General features: G+C 44.2%; 1 protein-coding gene across 1 annotated transcript in view; it reads left to right on the forward strand.

Annotated features, from left to right (window-relative positions):
• OSBP (oxysterol binding protein) overlaps window positions 1-18,222 on the forward strand; it is a 35,989-nt gene that overhangs the window by 13,305 nt on the left and 4,462 nt on the right. Inside the window, exons 4-10 of the mRNA XM_025878510.2 lie at window positions 285-483; window positions 728-830; window positions 1,158-1,212; window positions 1,394-1,525; window positions 6,931-7,176; window positions 7,453-7,573; window positions 16,936-17,039. Of these exons, the coding sequence (XP_025734295.1) occupies window positions 285-483; window positions 728-830; window positions 1,158-1,212; window positions 1,394-1,525; window positions 6,931-7,176; window positions 7,453-7,573; window positions 16,936-17,039 (960 nt within the window). The remainder of the gene's footprint in view (window positions 1-284; window positions 484-727; window positions 831-1,157; window positions 1,213-1,393; window positions 1,526-6,930; window positions 7,177-7,452; window positions 7,574-16,935; window positions 17,040-18,222) is intronic.

The following is an 18,222-nucleotide window of genomic DNA, read 5'->3' on the forward strand; positions in this document are numbered from 1 at the left end:
CGATGTTGCCACAAATACCTTGCCTAGGTTTATTGCTCACTTGGCATTTGTTTAGTCCTCATGACCAGGAATATATAAAGGAACCGTAACAGCCATGTTCAGTTTTTTTTCTGGGGTTGACCTTGATTGCATCGTGGAGCTGGCTTCCCTGATACTGTGGAATAAAAAGGCGTCTTTTGCTGTACTTTGCTAAAGTTCCTAGAATATGGTTACTTAATGGGCTTCCAGAGGCCTGAGGGAAAGCTCTGACTAGTTGAGTTGAGCATAACTCCTTCTCCGTCCAGGCCTGCAGAGATTTCCTCATGTTAGCCCAGACCCATAGTAAAAAGTGGCAGAAGTCCCTTCAGTATGAGAGAGACCAGCGTATCCGGCTGGAGGAGACCCTGGAGCAGCTGGCGAAGCAACATAATCACCTGGAGAGGGCCTTCCGGGGGGCCACAGTGCTGCCGGCCAACACTCCGGGCACTGCTGGTTCTGGAAAAGGTAAGTCGCTTGGCTCTTGGGTGGCCTGTTCAGATATGAGCCAGGTGGTTTTCTGCCGTTGATAGCAGACCTGCAGACTCTCCAGGATCAGTGACTCCTGGGCGAGGGAATTGGAGCTGTTTACTTGGCTCTTCTGCTGCTCTCTATCACGTGTTGCTGTGTTGGTAGTTAGTGTGGTCAAGACCCTGCTGGGCCGGGTTTTGGTCAGTTGAGCCAAAGTAAACGAATGGCCTTCTCCTCGCAGACCAGTGCTGCTCTGGCAAAGGAGACATGAGTGATGAGGATGATGAGAATGAGTTTTTTGATGCTCCTGAGATCATCACCATGCCCGAGAATTTGGGCCACAAGTAAGTTGTCCTTGACTCCCCCCCGAAATGAACACATCTGACCTTCAAAGTTGAGAAATGTTTCAGTGAGACTATCGAACTTGCCGATGTTAACTCAGATCTGGACTCTTTTCCTTAAATGAGTGGAAAACCCTCAACTTTTTTCTCTGAACGAGTTCTCCAGAGATGTTTAAATTCATGCATATTCTAATCTAAGTGTTGTCCTTTGGTCACCCGTTACTAAGTTTGTGCGGTGTGCTTTGCATTCCGCCTTGTAGCGACCTGGTGCGGACCAGACTCTGGTTGTAGACCCTTGTTCTGATTCTCACATGTTTCCCACCTGTGTAGACGGACTGGCAGCAACATCAGCGGAGCCAGCAGTGACATCAGCCTGGACGAACAGGTAACACTCATTTGGGAGCCATCGGGCGGGGGATGTGGGCGTGATTCCCAAGGATTTGCTCGTAAAGCCCTATGAGAAACAGAAAATACTGCTTCTTTTTTAATATAGGGGAAGGGAAGCTTATAAATACCGGGTTTTCTGTTCTTTGTGGGTGATTGAATGGCTTTGTTTTTGCCCTTAGTACAAGCATCAGCTGGAAGAGACCAAGAAGGAAAAGAGAACTAGAATACCGTACAAGCCAAATTACAGCCTCAATTTATGGAGCATCATGAAGAACTGCATTGGAAAAGAACTCTCAAAGATCCCCATGCCGGTGAGGCTCTTGCACACCTGGCCTCTGCCAGAGGGCCTCTCAGGCCGCAGCGGGAAGTGTGCTGCTGGGACAGCCCCACGCGCTCAGAGAGGCACTTCGCGGCGTGATCTTTGTTACCCTTATAGTCATAAACTGTCTCTTAAAAAATTAGCTGCTTTAATGTAGTCTGTAGGTCTGGTGTGTTTCCAGATCACTTCGAATCAGATGCATTTGTTTAGTGACGTTTATGAGCAGATTCCTACATGCCACGTGCTGGGGCCATGCACAGATAAATACAGCAGAGTTTCTGTTTTCAAAAAGCATGTAGTTTAAAAGAGACAGACAGGAAAACGGGTAGAAAATTTTACTCTACATGGTAGTGTTATGGGAAGTACTAGCCATACACAGAACAAAAACAGTCCATTCCATCTGGGAAGATGAGGACCCTCTCCATGGTGAAGTTGGTGTTTGGGCTGATCTCCGTGCCTCCCGTCCTTCCCTCCTTCTGTCTGTCCACACTGTTGCCAGAATGACCTTTGTAAAATTACAGACGTAGTCCTGTCTCTCCTTAGCCTAAAATGCTTAACTAGATCCTCTTTTGCTTTGAGGGTAGTCCAGATTCCTTAGTGGGCCCGATTCTTCCTCCCTGGGCCAGGCTCCACCCACCCTGGTGAGCCAGTCCTTCAGAGTTACCTTCAGGTATGCAGAGGCATCTTGGTTTCTCCCCTTCGGGGCATTTGCACACACTGCTCTTTCTACCCCAACTTTCATCAGCTCCCCACGCACCCATGCTACTTTTCTTTTCCCGTGGCTAATCGCCTTGAGGATTCAGCTTTAGCATTATGTCTGGTAGCAAGCTTTCACCCATGCATCGGGTCAGGGTGAGATGGCTCTCCCTTGTGTTCCAACAGGTTCCATTGCTCAGCCATTACACAAGCATTTACTGAGTGCCTCCTGTCTGCCTGCTGTTGCACCAGTGTATCAGTGACGAAACAAATCCAAAATCTGTTTGTCTAAACCCAGGGTCAGCAAACTGTGGGCCTCAAGGCCACATCGGGCTGCCGTCTATGCAGCCTGCAAGCTAAGAATAGTTTTTATGTTTTTAAATATTTCAAAAGAATAAAAAAGAGGACAATATTTCGTGACGTGAAAATTACATAAAATTTAGATGTTAGCGTCCCGTAAGTTTTATTGGACCACAGTGATGCTGGTTCATGCGTGTGTTGTCCGTGGCCGCTTTCAACCTACAGCGGCAGCGTCGAGCAGCTGTGACAGAGACCATATGGCAGTGTCGTATGCGATAGGAAATATTCAGGCTTTGAGGGCCATATAAATATTTACTGTCTAACCTTGTACAGAAAAAGCTGGCCAACCCCTACCTTAATATTAGCTTAACTCATTCTCCTGTTAAAGTCCGGAGCTAGGGGACCCAGGGCTGGTACAATACTCCACGCTGTCGGGACCACGCTGCTTTCTATCCTGTTGCTGTACTACCTGTGGCCTCAGTCCTGAGGCCTGAAGTGGCCCCTCCGGCTGGGGCCATCAGGGCCTCATTCCAGTCAGCAGGAAGAAGGAAAGAGAAGGCCATGCCCTGCCTGTTAAGAGTGCTTCCTAGAAATTGCATGAACTAGTTTCACTTCAGTCTCTTTGGCCAGAACTTAGTTATATGGCCACAGCTGGCAAGGAAGTCTCCTATTTTCAGTGGTGTGGCCTAGTTAAACATTGGGGGGTTCTATGTCTTGCAGAAGAAGGGAAGAATGGAGAGTGGGGGGTAGCATACAGAAATACCCAGGAGAAAGTATTCTCCCCTCTTGGGTCTCAGGAAGCAGCATGTGGCTTCTGCTTCTCCACAGACCGTGTTCCTTATGGGTAGAGACTGTGTCTTACTGGCCTTCAGATCTTGGATGCTTAGCCAGTGCCTGGCACATGTCTACCAGGTAGTAATTGTTGAAGTAATTAACTGGGTCTTAGAAAACAAATTGATTTATATGTAAGTGTGTAGGATTTTTGTTAGAAAAGTGTTGACCTCCGGACAAGAAAAGGCCACAAGTTGGGTGGGGGGATGGGTTAGCCTGGTGATGGGTATTGAGGAGGGCACGTTCTGCATGGAGCACTGGGTGTTATGAACAAACAATGAATCATGGAACACTGCATCAAAAACTAATGATGTAATATATGGTGATTAACATAACAATAAAAAATTAAAAAAAAAAGAAAAAAAAAAAAGAAAAGGCCACAAGTTAGCACCCTGGAGACACACAAAATAGTTGGCTTACTGGGGTGTCTGAAAAGAAGCCCCACTTTTCTGGTGCCTCACAGAAAGTAGTGGGAAGGATGGCTGGAAAGGCAGGTCATTGCAGCCTCAGAAATGCAGTTCCTGCTTAGAAACAACTTCTGAGTCTAGGTGACCTCTCCGTCTCCTTTACCATTAGTTCCTTGTTGACATTGCCACTAGGGGTGTTCAGTCCTGTTGCTGTTTGCCCAGAGCTCTAGTCCTCGCCCTCTGCCTGCGCCGTGGGGCGTCACAGGAGAGCTGGGTCCTCCAGGCTGTTTCTCAGGTTCTGTGCCTTGGCAGAAGGCTGCGCTTCACCAGTGCAAGGCACCAGTAGGAGTTGGTGGGGGGGGGGTTGGAGAAGGGAGGGACGCCGGCTGTGCATTCTCCTGGGCAGTGCTTTAACGGTGGCTGTGTGGTTCTGGTTTCCACTGGACGGGGCCCATGAGGCTTCAGCTTCTGCTGGGAGCCTCTGGCCCCTGGGCCATGGTTCCACCGCTGCTTCTCTTTGTTCCTCCAGCCCCGTGCTCACGGCCTCCTGCTGTTGTGATCTCCAGGTTGTCTTTTTCGGCTGCCTAAGTCTCCATCAGCCGTGTAATGAATTCCCTTCCTTCCTTCTGCTTTAAATTCGCAGGTTCATTTGTTTCCCTGTTGGGCCTCTGGCTGATAAAATGACCAATATGAAAAGCTTGGCGCCTTAAAGAAACTCTGGTTCCTGGAACAGTGGTTGGGGGCCAGGGCTGCGTGTGTGTGAAGAACAGCGAGGGCTTAAGGATGCCTAAGGCAGTGCCCATATGTCTTGTAGCCACCAGCGGAGCGCACTGCTCGTCCAGTGTTCCTCAACATGCGTGGAAGCGTTACTTTGTGTTGCCTGAAATTCTGCCAGTGAGATTTTATTGGCATAGTTTCTAAGTACCTTCTGTAAAAAAGACTCTTGAGGATTTGAGCTCTGTTAGTCCATTACCCCTCAGTGTGCATTTTTTCTTCTACTGTTTTTCTCTAAGTGTCTCTCAGTGTCAAGAAGATGGTTTTGGAGTGTGGTGCCCTGTTTTAGTTGAGGCAGGTTAGATCCTACTTCCCAAAAGAGGAGTGTTCTTTTTTTTTTTTTTTTTTTTTCAATTTATAATTTATTTGAGAGAGAGAGCACAGAGGGGAGAGTGAGAGGGAGAAGCTGACTCCCCACTGAGTGGAGAGCCCGATGCGGGGCCGGATCCCAGGACCCTGAGATTATGACCGGAGCCGAAGGCAGACGCTTAACCGACTGAGCCACCCAGGCGCCCCCCAAAAGGGGAATGTTCTATTGTTGGTCCGGTGGCTCTGTGCTCACTGGGAAATTTTCACAGAGAAATGCTGGATATATTTCTCAGAGAAAAAGCAGGCTGTAGCCTATTTTTCATTTTTTAAATGCATAGAAATAAACATGAAAATATAATGGTTATCTTTGGGTAATGGCATCTCAGGTAAAGTTTTTCCTTTTTAAAGTTTGTTATAGTAGAAATTACAAGACACTTCACAATTGGGAGGGCAATAAATATTAGGGTACTATGTGGCTCAGAGATTGGTGGGTAGGTAGGAGGTTGGACAAAAATGCGGAAAAAGAGGTGGGACCGCAGGAAAGAGAAGTGTTTTTGTTTGTTTTAACTGAAATATTGCTCCAGGCCAGTGCTAGTCAATAGAAAGGGAATTGTTTTCCTCCTTCCTCTGTTCTCTGGATTCAGAACTTAGGCTAATGATATACAGGCTTGTTCAGCGAGAGTGCTGTATTGTAAAGCTAAAGTAAGTTTTGTGGGCTAGCCTGGGAACCTAACGTGTTTTTATAGTGATTTTTTTAAGTAGTAAAGTCATTTTAAATTCCAAACAGTCAATTTAGAAATTAACTCTTTTTTGGGGGGATGGAGAGATAATGTCTCTTTTGTTCACGTCTCTCTATACCCAGTGAGTAGTACAGGGTCTGGCACACATGAGGGCTCAATAAATATTTGTGGAATGCGTAAAGGAATAAATGAATGAATGAACATCTCCCCTACAGAAGCACACACACACTTCCTTTCTTTTTTTTTTTTTTTAAAGGTTTTATTTATTTATTTGGCAGAGAGATACAGAGAGAGAACAAGTAGGCAAAGAGGCAGAGAGAGGGAGATGCAGGCTCCCCGCCGAGCAGGGAGCCCGATGCGGGGCTCGATCCCAGGACCCTGGGATTATGACCTGAGCCGAAGGCAGCCACTTAACCGACTGAGCCACCGAGGCGCCCCCACACACTTTCTTCATCCTGTGGTTGAGAGCCCTAAGTTGGCTCTGAAACTTGAAAGGCAGAAACACTCGAAGCCCCCAGTGAGCCCCCATCATGAGCACTCCTGTTCAGAACACAACTGTCCAGCCTCAGAGAAGAAATCAGGATCCTGGCCTGATGTAGAACTGAATCAATAATTTAGCAATTGAGGGGCGCCTGGGTGGCTTAGTCAGTTAAGTGTCTGCCTTCAGCTCAGGATATGACACCAGGGTCCTGGAATTGAGACCCACATCGGGCTTCTTGCTCAGCGGGAGTCTGCTTCTCCCTCTCCCTCTGCCCCTCCCCCTGCTCAGCTCACTCTCTCTCACAAAAAAAAATAATAAAATCTTAAAAAAAGAAAAAATTAGCAATTGTCTCATCCAGGAGTAGAAGCTAACTTTTGTAATGTTTTCTTTTCACCAGTCGGGACAAGCCTGTACTTATAAGTTACTACCCTTTCTTTTCTTCCTCAAGAATTTTAAATACCTCACTTCCTCTCTGGGTATACTTGTGCTAAAATACATTTCTTTTATTCATTCTTTCTATACCTATTTGATGATGGTTTCCTATGGATGAGGCATCAGTGGCTCTCGGATATGCAGGGATGAACGAAGAGGCATGGTTCCCATCTCAAAGAGCTTACAGTTAGTGAAATAAATGAAAACAGTGATTTATACCGCTCATTGACAAGGACAGTTGAGCAGGGAGAGTGCATCTCTTGTAGGTTAGATCCTAGAGCTGGTCTCCTAAGCAGAGGTCTCTTTTCTTCCCAGTGATTTGCTTTATCCTCTCGACATCTCGATATGTCTCTCTACCTGCAGAAACATTCAACTGTCTCTTATAGATGTGTGGGCAAAGTTTTTAAATCTGTTCTTTTCCTGACAGGTGAACTTTAATGAACCCTTATCCATGCTTCAGCGCCTTACTGAAGATCTGGAATACCACGAGCTGTTAGACCGAGCTGCAAAATGTGAGAACTCTCTAGAACAGCTCTGTTACGTTGCAGCTTTCACCGTGTCCTCCTACTCCACTACTGTTTTCCGTACCAGCAAGCCATTCAACCCACTCCTTGGGGAGACTTTCGAGCTGGACCGATTAGAGGAGAATGGGTACCGATCCCTCTGTGAGCAGGTAAAGGAGCCTCAGGACTGTGACACATTTACTTTGAAGAAAGGGATGGTTTTGGTTGATACCTCTGGGTGTTACATTTGCAGAAATTCCAGTCCTGTCATCCCAGACTGCCTTCTTTTTCTTTAGGGCTTCAACACTGGAGGCCCTGGTGTTCACCTACTGTTGTGGGTATAAAAATATCATGCGTGCATTTTGGGTCTTTTATCACCAATTCATAGGCAGTATCTTTTCCTTCTCCTTTCCTCCGTCTTAATTTGAACCACTGATTTCTTCAAGGTGAGTCATCATCCCCCTGCTGCTGCACACCATGCCGAGTCCAAAAATGGCTGGACATTGCGTCAGGAAATCAAAATCACCAGCAAATTCCGAGGCAAATACCTCTCCATCATGCCCCTCGGTAAGGCTGCCATCTGTGTAAAAAAGAGATTTTCTGGCATGGAAGAAGTGGTCGCTGGTTTAATAGTGAGGAGACTAGAAATCTGATTTGGGTACTGAACCTTAACCCGTCAGCTTTGGGCAGGTCATTTCACTTCTCAGCGATCAAATGAGTGAGGAGGCATGAGATTCTTTAAGGATCCATCCAGTCATAAATGCCTCTTCTTAGTTATATCTAATAAATCTTTTAAGTATTATTTTAGAATATAAAATCTAGCATGCTTAAAACTCTTTCTTAACCGGTGTTGTTGCTCCCACTACTCTAGCAGTCAGCTTAGCTTCACTCCATAAATCACAGTTCCTGTGACTGCAAGGTAAGTTTCTCAGGCGGTCCCTCCCCTTTTCCTCTTCTTGCTCTCCTCTCTCTTCCACCACTGGAAGGGTGAGGTATCATTTATGTAATGGCTGAACTCCAGGTAAGATGAAACTTTATTTATGTTTTTTAAAGATTTTATTTATTTATTTGACAGAGAGAGACACAGCGAGAGGGGGAACACAAGCAGGGGGAGTGGGAGAGGGAGAAGCAGGCTTCCCGCTGAGTAGGGAGCCCGATGCGGGGCTCGATCCCAGGACCTTGGGATCATGACCTGAGCCGAAGGCAGCCGCTTAACGACTGAGCCACCCAGGCGCCCCCGAAACTTTATTTTAAAAGATCTTACTGGATTACAAGTTAATTGTGCACCAACATGAAAAAGATCAGGCCTGGGAATAGGACTCCTAATATGCAGTATTGGAGAGTCTATACTTTAGGGAAAATGAGATTATTCACAAAGTGTAGCAGAGATTCTCGAGGTTCTCTTGAACAAGAGCAGCCACATTTGGCCGTGTGTGTCCAGAAGAGTCAATGCTGAAAAAGAAACACAGAGCAGACAGAGAGAAACCAAGTAGCTCCCTAGAGACAGAGCCAACAGTGTAACTGCCTAAGCTCCTGGTGGCCTTCCATTTCCCAGTTCTAGTCTGTCATGAGGCGTAGCCTTAGTGCTGGGCTAGAGTTGTCCTCTTTAGTAAATTCCCCTTTCTCTCAGAAATACAAAATGTAGCAGGTATAGAAATTAGAAAGTTTCTAGAAAAAAAAATTAGCCAGAAAACAAACGCAGGAATGTTTGTGATATATTAAAAGGAGAAAAGAAACGGGAGTGTTAGCTCTAGGGCTCCTGGTTGATATGCAAAAGACTCTTAGATCAAAGGTGACTGAGGGATTTTGGTCTTGACGGTCACTGAAGACCTTAGAAAAGGTTCAAATTGCTTAACTGTCTTAGATGCTAACAGTTTCAGAAGTATTAGGTTAAGAGTAGTAAAGCCTGGGGTGTTCTAACCTAATTTGCAGAACTAGGATGTTAATGGTCATGTTACAATACGACTTTCACCCATGGAGAAGTTTGAGGCCCCCTGAGGATCTCCAAAGGGATGGATTTTAATTCTAAGGAGCCGCCTTTTCTTTCTTTTTTTTTTTTTTTTTAAAGATTTTTAAAATTTATTTGTCAGAGGGAGAGAGAGAACAAGTAAGGGGAGCTTGTTTAAAAGTAGCAATAAATCTCATAAATAGCAATAAAATAGCAGTAAATCTACCAGTGATATATTTTCTCTATGATTTGACTAATATAGAGTTCCCTGAGGGGTAATAACTATATGAACATGGTATATGTGGTGGATCTAACTTTTTAGAGTTAAAAAATTATCTTTGATAGGATTTCATTCCTATGGTTATTTAAGGATTCAGGTCACCAGGTTGTGTTGTCTTAAGTCCCTCCACCCATTAAATACTGAGTACCTGCCATATACTGGTAAGGCAGGAAGTATAAGTGAGCAAAGCAAAGATCCCAGCTTTCATAGGGAGACTGAACAAAGAATTGACATAGTGACAGGAAACTCAAGTACAGAGAGTGGGATTTCTGGACAGTGGCCCTGGGGATGGCTGTATTTAATCTTTTGGATCAGTGACTTGGAAAGAGAATCCTTCAGTGAAATTTTCACATTTGCAATGGCATTCGACTCTCCTAGGGTAAATTGTTAAACCAATAGATGTCACTGAAGAACAATTTTTGGACAGGGTTGTGCGTGAGTAGGCAAACAGATGGTTTTTGGAGGTGGTGGCAGGGAGTCTGAGTCTCCTTGTAAAATAGATTAGAAAACTTAGAACTCCTGCAATCTAGAAAGAAGAATGCTTCTAGAAAACATAATGGAAGTGTGCAAAATGAAGATAGTGGCAGAGGATACATGTGAACTTGCTCACCAAGTTCCAGGGTATTGGAACCAGGTGGTAGCCTTAAAGTTGAAAGAGACACGTTTGGGACACCTGAGTGACTCAGTTGGTTAAGTATCCTACTCTTGATTTCAGATCATGATCTCAGGGTCGTAAGATCAAGTCCCACATTGAGCTCCACACTGAGCATGGAGCCTGCTTAGGATTATCTCTCCCTCCCCCTCACCCACATGCCCACATTCTCTCTCTCTCTAAAAGAAAAGAAAGAAATGGGGCACCTGGGTGGCTCAGTTGGTTAAGCATCTGCCTTCAGCTCAGGTCCTGATCCCACGGTCCTGGGATCAAGCCCTGCATCGGGCTCCCTGCTCAGCGGGGAGCTTCCTTCTCCCTCTCCCTCTGTAGCTCCCCCGCTTGTTCTTTCTCTCTCTGACAAATAAATAAATTTAAAAAAAATCTTTAAAAAGAAAGAAAGAAAAGTGGGCGCCTAAGTGGCTCAGTCGTTAAGCATCTGCCTTCGGCTCAGGTCATGATCCCGGGGTCCTGGGATCGAGCCCCGCATTGGGCTCCCTGCTCAGCGGGAAGCCTGCTTCTCCTTCTCCCACTCCTCCTGCTTGTGTTCTCTCTCTCGCTGTCTCTCTCTGTCAAATAAATAAATAAAATCTTTAAAAATAAATAAAAAAAAAGAAAGACATAAAAAAAAAAAGAAAGACATATTTATGTATATAGGTATTTGTTTTAAGATTTTTAAGTAATAATTTAATAGGTAATTTTCTTTACACCCAGTGTGGAGCTCAGACTCACAACCCTGAGATCAAGAGCTGCATGCTCTACCAACTGAGCCATTCAGGGGCCCCTAAAAAGACACATTTAAATGTGTGTTATTTTATAGTGTTGGAGCTCTCTAACCCAAGGAGAATCACAATTAGGGAATATGAATGAAACAACCAGTCAGCCTGAATCTCTGCGTCAGTGACACCGTGGGTCTCCGTGGACCTTGAATTTTGCTCCCGAATGGCATTTTAGTACAAAAATTCCCCTTACGTATTTTAAACCTTCTTGCAATTTCTACTTTTTGATTAGAATGATTACTTATAATTAATTACTGATTAGGTAGGATTTATATCTGCTATTTTTGTTTTTTGGGTTTTTTGTTTGTTAGTTTTTGTTTTCTGTACATCTTGTCTTTTTTGTTCTCTCTTCCTCTGTAAGTTCCTTCTTTTATGTTAAATACTTGCCTAGTTCACCATTTTAATTCCGTTGTTATTTCTTTTACTGTATTTTTAAAGGCATTTTTATAGCGGTTATCCTGGGTAGTACAGTTAACATCTAAGCATCTTGTTCAGATTAATACTAATTTAATTCCAATAGTACACCAAAACTTTGCAACTATATAGATCCAGTACCTTTTTCTTCCTTTGTGTTTTTATTTTCATGTAAATTGTTTTCATACGTTGTAATCTCATCAGCATAGTTTTATAACTTGCTTTATAGGCATGTCTTTTAAATCATATAGCATAAAAAAAGTTGCAAACAAAAAAATATATACTGTTATTTTTTAATAGTTTAATTATAGTTACCTTTATTTGTCTCTTTTTTTAAAAGATTTTATTAATTTATTTGAGAGAGAAAAAGAGAGAGAGAGAGTTAGCATGGGGAGAGGGAGGGTCAGAAGGAGAAGCAGACTCCATGCTGAACAGGGAGCCCAATGCGGGGCTCCCCCAGACCTGGGGATCATGACCTGAGCTGAAGGCAGATGCTTAACTAAGCCACTCAGGTGGCCCTTACTAGTCTCTTCTTAATGGAGATTTAAGTTACTGTCCAGTGTCCTTTCATTTCTTCCTGAAAGACTTCTTTAGTATATTTATTGAAGATCAGCTAGCTATGAATATTCTTTAAGTTTTTGTTTGTCTGAAAATGTCTTAAGTTCTGTGTTTATGAAGGATAGTTTTGCTGGCTATAGAATTCTTGGTTTGCTAAATTTTTTTCTTTCAGCATTATTGGGTTATGTCATCCCACTGCCTTCTGGCCTCTTAAGTTTCTGATAATCTTATTGAGGATCATGTATATGTGATGCGTCACTTCTCTCTTAGTGCTTTCAGGAGTCTCTCTTTGTCTCTCAGTAGTTTGATTATGATGGATTCTGGCATGGTGCTCTCTGAGTTTATCCTCTTGGAGTTCATCGTGCCTCTTGGATATGTAGATTAATGCTTTTCATCAAATTTGGAATTTGGGGCCGTTATTTATTTAACTGCTCCAATTGTGGGGTTTTGTTTTTTTGTTTTGTTTTGTTTTAGAGAGAGAGCAACCAGGGAAGGGGCAGAGGGAGAGGGGAGAAAGAGGGTCCCAAGCAAACTCCATCCTCGGTGCAGGGCTCAATGTCACGACCCTGAGATCATGACCTGAGCCCAAACCAAAAGTCGGATGCCACCCAGGGGCCCCCTTAACTGCTCCAGTTGTGAACACCACCTCAGGCAGCTACTGTGTTAAACAGTTGTCATTGGTTGTTTTGTTTGTCACCCCTGGGAGAAGGCTGTTTGAGGTGAGCAGATGCTAAGTCACGTCAAATAAAGATAAGCCCTTTCGCAGGAACCACCAGACCAGTTCAGATAGTGACAGTTCCTTAGAGATTGAGCTTTTGGGGAGCTTCATACCATCTACTGCCTCCAGTGTTTGCTAGTCTGCTTGCTGGTTTTCATGTCTACCGTGATTGTGAGGCTGCTGGTTTTCAAGGCTACTGCCAAGCTGGGGAGAGGAGGTTGGAAAGAGGGCAAGTTAAAATGCCACAAAGCTCATTTTTCTTTTTTCTTTTTTTTTTTAAGATTTTTATTTATTTATTGAGAGAGATAGTTATAGAGAGAGAGCATAAGAGGGGGAGAGTCAGAGGGAGAAGCAGACTCCCCGCTGAGCAGGGAGCCCGATGCGGGACTCGATCCCAGGACTCCAGGATCATGACCTGAGCCGAAGGCAGTCACTCAACCAACTGAGCCACCCAGGCGCCCCAAAGCTCATTTTTCTTAGTAGAGTTCTGAAAAAGTTGATTCTGATTATTTTTGCCTAGTGTTCTTACTGATTTTACTGAGGAACAGATATATAAAGTCCTTTTACTTGACCATTCTGAAGTGCCTGTCTTCCTTTTCATATATTTTAAGTGCCTCAATTTTTAGATCTTTAACTTACTGTCAAGTCTCCGAGACACAAATATTATATAAAGGAAGGCAGTCATGGGGCTTTCTTTGTTTTTCCACTATCCCTGGGAGCTGGAAGGGGACACTCTACAGAGCAACAGGTACATTAGCAGGGTGGGACATAAGATTATGGTATTCGGCAGTGCAGACATTCTGATCTTACTTTGAACTTCATCTCTGGCCCTTACTAGCTCTGTGACCTTGGGAAAATTACCTCTCCGAGCTCAGAGTCTTTGTTGATAAAAGGGGGATGTGGCAGGCTAAATAATGCTCCCCTCCTTTCCAAATAATGTCCACATCCTAATCCCTGCAACCTGTGAATATCTAACATATCATAGTGAAAGGAACTTTGTAGGTGTGGTTAAATTAAAGATCTTGAGATGGGGAGACAATTCTGGAGTATTTCTATAGGCTCAAATACAATCACAAAGGTTTTTATGAGAGGGAGGCTGGAGAATCAGAGGCAGTGACAACAGAAGCAAGAGTGACATTGGGAAGAGACCACAGGCTGCAGAATGCAGGTGGCCTCTGGTATCTGGAAAAGGCAAGAAAATGGATCTCCCATAGAGCCTTCAGAGGGAACACAGCCCTTGTTGACACTTGATTTTAAACTTCTGGCTTCCAGAAATGTAACAGTTTAACAACCGTGTAGTTTTAAGCTGTAAAGTTTGTGGCAGTTGGTTCCAGCAGCAATAGAAACAAGTATGGGGGATAATAGTTCCCACAGCTGAGGTGTCAGCAGGTATTTGAGGGTGCACTGTATGCCGGAAACCGTTCCCGGTGCTCTGGCTATGTAATGGTGGACAAAAGCCACTTTGCCCTCACTTGGCTTGCATTCTTTTCTTTCCTTTTTTTTTTTTTTTTTTGTTTTTTGGGGGGGGGGAGAAGGGGGGGGGGTGGGGGGGGGGGGGGGGAGGGCAGAAGCAGGGCGAGAGAGAATCTCAAGCCGACTCCATGCCCAGCATGGAGCCCAGTGTGGGGCTTGATCCCAAGACCCTGAGATCGTGACCTGAGCCAAAATCAAGAGCTAGTTCCTTAACCGTCTGAGCCACCCAGATGCCCCAGCTTGCATTCTTTTCTTAAGCAGACATAAAAGTAAACAGACACCTAGATAATAATTATTGTCAATAATTATTTAATTTTATATAGTGGTAATTCTATGAAGAAATAGAGCAAGCAGAGATAGGGGTGAGTGGTGGAGAAATGAATGTGTTTTGTGGTGGTTCCTTGGACAAGGTCACCAAGGAAGTTCTCTCTGAAGAGGTTACATTTGAGGAGAGAGCTAACTAATGAAAAGCCAAACAGAAGATCTGGAAAAGAGTGTCCCAGCAGAGAGAACCCCTTAAAGATAAAGGCCCTTGAGAGGGGAGCGAGCTTAGTATGCTCGAGAAGCGCAAAGGCCACAGCAGCTCCCGAGTGCGATCCAAGGAGTCGACAGGGGCCAGATCTTGTAGGGTTTTGTACACCAGGGAAAGGAGTTAAGTTTTGTTTTCATTGCAGTGGGAAGAAACTGAGAGATTTTAGACAGTGTGGTAAGTTGACTTAAAAAGTTGACTTTTTAATTTATTTGTCAGAGAGAGTGAGCAAGCACAAGCAGGGGGCGCGGCAGGCAGATGGAGAAGCAGGCTCCCCACTGAGCAGGGACCCATGCCGGGCTCAATCCCAGAACCCCGGGATCATGACCTGAGCCAAAGGCAGACGCTTAACCGACTGAGCCACCCAGATGCCCCTGATGGTGGCTTTAGACGGCAGTCGCGGTGGAAGAGGTATTGAGCAGGAAACTTAGCATATGTTTAGGTGGCAGAGATATTTGAAAGGTGGTTGTGAAGATCAAATGAGCTAATAGTTGAGAGCATAGCCCGGTGCCTGGGACACAGCACGTGCTGACAGCAGAGCCACTGCTCTTGTCCTTGGCCTTGTTGTCATCACTGCCGCTGCCGCCAGCAGGGCTATTTTAATCTCTTGTACGAGAAAGAGAGGAAAGACACATAATTAGTCTTCTGTTCATTAGTGGTTGCAGAGGGAGCTTAGATTTATCCTGGTACTGTAACTGACTGTATTAGTCAACATGTATATAAAGATAGACATAGAGGGGCGCCTGGGTGGCTCTGTTGGTTACGCATCTGACTCTTGATTTTGGCTCAGGTCATAATCTCGGGGTCGTGGGATCGAGCCCCACATCGGGCTCCACGCTGAGCACGGAGTTTGCTTGGGATTCACTCTCCCTCTGACCCCCCCCCCCACTCATACATGTGCGTGTGCTCTCTCTCTCTCAAATAAATAAATAAAATCTTTAAAAAATATATACACATATATGTATATATATAGTTCTTATATATATGTATAAGTTCTTAATTATTTTGAATCTCTAGTCACTTCTGTTCACGTCACTTTTTGGCTTGGTATGCGAAATGAACTCATAGGGACAAGAGAAGCTTATTATGTCCTGAGTGCCCATTATGTTTCAAGCATTTTACTGCACAGATAAACTGTATTTACTGCACAACAAGGTGTGCTTATCCCAAGTGTGCTTATCCCAAGTCTACAGATAATAAAGCTGAGGCCTAGGGAAATTACAAAACATATGCAGGATATAGTACTCTAATGCATTTTGTTGCTAACCACCCAGATTCAGGCAGACCCCATAAGTCCAGGGCACAGGCTCCAACGAGACTGCCCTCACCACAGGTGCCAGCCACAAGTTTGCGGGTTCCCAGGCCCTCTGTACTTCTTCTGATCAACTGGCTTCAGTTTTGATAATTTGCTAGGATGACTCATAGAACCCAAGAAAGAACTATCCTCACTATCATAGTTATTATAAAGGGTATAAATCTGGACCGGCCAAATGGAGAGACACACAGGGCAAGGTCTGCAAGTGTCCTGAACATAGAGCTTCCATGCTTTTCCCCATGGAATCAGGGCACATGATCCTCCTCGCACATTGATGTGTTCACCAACCAGGAAGCTGCACCAAACTTCATTGTCCAGAGATTTTATTAGGGTTTCATTAGGTGGGCATGATTGAGCCATTGGCCACATGACTACAGTCAATACCCAGGTCTCCTTCCCTCCCTGGAGGGAAGGGAATACCATTCCCAGGAGATCAGGAGGTCCGGCTAATAGCAAGTGATTCAAGGCCCCAAGTCTCTTATCACATGGTTGATCTTTCTGGCCTGGCCTCATCCTGAGCATAAGCTATCCAGGGGCCCAACATGTTACCTCACTGGCATAAACTATCAGGGCCCCCATGAATAACACAGATACTGCTATCACTTGGGAAAGTCCAAGGGTTTAGAGGTTCCCTCCCGGGAACCATGGACAAAGACCAGACAGATTCTTTATTATACAGCCCAGGTTCACACCTCTAATGAGTGTTGGAGTCAGGATTCAGTCCAGTTCTGCCTGATTCCAAAGCCCCTGCTCTGTCCACTACTCCATTACTGTTAATGCCCTTCGAAAAGTGGTTCACTTAAGGTTACACAGCTAGTTACTAACAAGAGGGCCTGGCCCTCAGGCCTGACTACCAATGTGTGCTCCTTTCCGCAGTTCAATTTTATTTTTTCATGTTGGGGCAGATTTGACCTGTTCCTGTAAAGTTTGCAACTTGTATGGCAGGCACAGTTGGTGAAAAGATTGGAGTTTTGCTTTCATTTTTATTTCTGCAATGGCAGAATATTGCTTCCTAGCTAAGCTCTATCAGTAGTCAGTGTTTGTCATCATTTAGTTATAGTTTATTAATAAATTTAAAAATGAAGTGAAAAAATTCAATCAGTGCTTCCAACATTTAAGAAGACTATAAATCCTTTTTGGTTTATTGTTTTCCTTTTAAAAGTAAAAAATATTGATAGAAGAAAATCAGTCCATTGTTATTTGTAGCTAACATGGTGCTATTGTTCTAATATTTGACTTAATTTGTGTACCTTTCTCTGTTTCCAGGTAGCATCCACTGTATTTTCCATGCAACTGGGCACCATTACACTTGGAAGAAGGTTACCACAACGGTGCACAACATTATCGTGGGCAAGTTGTGGATAGATCAGGTAAGCAAAGGTGCCCAAAGTTCAGAAGAATACATTCGTAGGTACGTCTGTGCAGTATCAAGGACGTGTGAACTGGCCCCAGACTGTTGTTATGGATTTACCTGTTTCTCCTAAGGAATTGCTCTCAGCCAGAAGCCCACCCCGACCTTTCAAGTTTCTATACCACAAATTATTTTTTGTAAATGACCAATTTATAACATTCATTCCGTGACTACTCTACCAGGGCTGTGTTGGCTACTATGAAAGTACAACAGAATAATGAACACGGCTCCTACTCTTCATCCTTTCATTATTCATCAGACATTTACTGCTAGGCAAAGTGCTAGGTCTTGGGGATACAAAGCCAGATAAGACATTGTCCTTCAAAGAATTATTGTATCATTGAAGATAACATGACAAGTACATACAGATTGAAAAGTATTAACAAAATACGTTAGTGTTAAGAGCTGTACTAAGATAACATCTAATTGTCAGTCTGCTCTTAAGACAGTGGTTGCAATAAAGTCAGAAAAGGGAATACTGTTTTTTTTTTAAAGATTATATTTGTTTATTTTAGAGAGGCGGGGGCAAGCGAGGGGAGGGGCAGAAGGAGAGGGGAGAGAGAGAGAATCTCAAGCAGATTCCACACTGAGCACAGAGCCCAATGCAGGACTTGATCTCATGACCCTGAGATCATGACCTGAGCCGAAACCAAGAGTTGGACAGTTAACTGACTGAGCCCCCCAGGCACCCCAAGCTGAGTCTTAACGTGGTTTGGGATTTAGAAGATAGAAAGGAGGAGAAAATGAATAAAAAGTAGAAAGGCCCACCATATGTAACCTTGGAATCGTAAGTAGAGTACTTTGATTTAAGCACAGAGTTCATGAAGGGTATGAGTGGGGGATTGGTTTGGGAAAGGTAAATTATTATGTGAATATTAACATAATGTGCTGAAAGGCAAATCATGCCGCCTAACACATGACACATGATTGACAGAAAGCCAGAAGGCCGTTTGGTCTTGATCCTAACCCGGAATACCAAGGTTCCAAAGGGATTTCACAGCTTTTCGGGGTCGGCTGAGACCCTTAAGCAAGGGAGTCTGAGAGTACATGATGGAAAAGTGAAGAATTATGAGGCATGGGGTCTGGCAGATATTCAAGTCCTCCGGTCTTAATAAAATCAATCCATGATGCTTTTTATTTTA

The sequence above is a fragment of the Callorhinus ursinus genome, unplaced genomic scaffold (genome assembly GCF_003265705.2).
Source record: "Callorhinus ursinus isolate GAN/ISIS: 27379988/994484 unplaced genomic scaffold, GSC_fseal_2.0 scaffold21, whole genome shotgun sequence".
Classification (NCBI taxonomy): Eukaryota; Metazoa; Chordata; class Mammalia; order Carnivora; family Otariidae; genus Callorhinus; species Callorhinus ursinus.